Source organism: Penaeus vannamei, chromosome 39, assembly GCF_042767895.1.
Source record: "Penaeus vannamei isolate JL-2024 chromosome 39, ASM4276789v1, whole genome shotgun sequence".
NCBI lineage: Eukaryota > Metazoa > Arthropoda > Malacostraca > Decapoda > Penaeidae > Penaeus > Penaeus vannamei.
In genome coordinates, this window is record NC_091587.1 from 18,736,199 (window position 1) to 18,737,758 (window position 1,560).

A 1,560-nucleotide genomic window follows, 5' to 3' on the forward strand; every position below is an offset into this window, starting at 1 on the left:
CACCACACTTTCCATCATTTTCAGTATCAGTATACAGGCTTGCTATTAGTCCAATAATCCTTGTTGGAATTCCTCTCAGTCTCAGGATCTCCCAGACTGACTCCCGATGCACCGTATTGAACGCCTTCTTGAGGTCGATGTAGGCTCAAAATATTAAGCCCAATGTTCCCGCACTGCAACAGGATCTGAAACGATCTGACCACTTACTGAGCAAACTGCTGTCACCTGTGAAGAGGGCTTGGAGTTCAGTTTTCTCAGGGCTTGGTATGCAGGACGAAGGTCATTTACTAAGAAATGGCCTTCTACCTCCTCTGCAAGACTCCTAATAAACTGGTCCTTGTCCCTTCTTAACAGGGACCGAGTTCAGCGCAATGGTGCAATTCCCAATCCCCTGTCAGACGAGCCGCACGACATGCATCTGTGCCTTCCAGTGTCTCCTGCGAGATGGAATTCTGTACTGCTCTCGGGCGTACACCAATCGTATCTTGAGCTGCATCAAGCGTTTCAACCTTAAAGGTATCCCACAGAAGAACAGGGTCTGTCAGGCTGTCAAGCATTGCGAAACGATCAGAGATTGCCTCAGCAAACCCACGGGCACACTCCCTCTCCCTCAGCCTGTCCAAATAAAACACTCTAGTATGATCATTTGACCGCTGGGGAGTTTTGAAGTGGACCCGGAGGGTAGCCACAACCAATCTATGTTCAGTACCACAGAACTCAGAACTGTACACCCTGCAATTCTGGAGGATCCTCCAACGCGTGCTAACGAGTATGTGGTCGATCTCCTTGGCTGCATTACCCACATCACTGTACCATGTCCAGCGATGTGGGTCTGGGCCCTGGTACCAGGAGCCAGAAATCCTCAATTTCTAGGACCTAGCAAAGTCCCGGAAAAGGAGGCTATTCTCGCTACCGGCATCAGCTCCTGAATCATGGGGACCGACAGACATCTCATAGCCAGCTCAATCACAACCAGATACCGCATTGAAGTCACCCAGAACAATGCGAATATCTCTCCGGGGACATCTGTCTACCACAGATGTAAGTTTGGCGTAGAACATCTCTTTCACGTCAAGTTTACAAACATCGGTAGGAGCGTACACAGCAATAAGAGACATGAAGCCAAAAGATAGCTTCAATCTCAATACCATTATACGCTCATCAACAGGAGTAACCTCTACTACCGAGGGCTGGAGTCTCATGGAGATGACAATGGCTACACCCTGGAGATGGTGGCTGTCGCTGTGGCCCAACCAGTAATAGGTGTAGCCACCTACACAGGTCATGCCGCTGCCAGGCCTCCTCACCTCCGAGAGAGCAGCCACCTCAACTCTCAGCCTCCCCAGTTCCCTCGACAGTAGAGGCAACCGATCATCTTGACGTAAAGAACGGACGTTCCAAGCCCCCACCCTGACTTCCCGCCTGAGGTTCAGCCTCTGGCAGTCACTCCGGGTGGATGCCACCTCTGCCACCCCCACCGACGCTGCCTTATATAAAAGGGGGTGGCGGGCTGCGTGCCCTATCATCCACCAGTGGAGTTCCTGAGGGCTTTCCCCCACA

General features: G+C 51.5%; 1 protein-coding gene across 1 annotated transcript in view; it reads right to left on the reverse strand.

Moving 5' to 3' along the window:
- The window catches only part of LOC138860067 (uncharacterized), a 25,115-nt gene extending 23,829 nt beyond the window's left edge, over positions 1–1,286 (reverse strand). The window contains exons 1-2 of the mRNA XM_070116873.1: positions 1,149–1,286; positions 36–173 (exon numbers count right to left, since the gene is read on the reverse strand). Coding sequence (XP_069972974.1) covers positions 36–173; positions 1,149–1,286 — 276 coding nt within the window. The remainder of the gene's footprint in view (positions 1–35; positions 174–1,148) is intronic.
- Between the last annotated feature and the right edge of the window lie 274 nt (positions 1,287–1,560).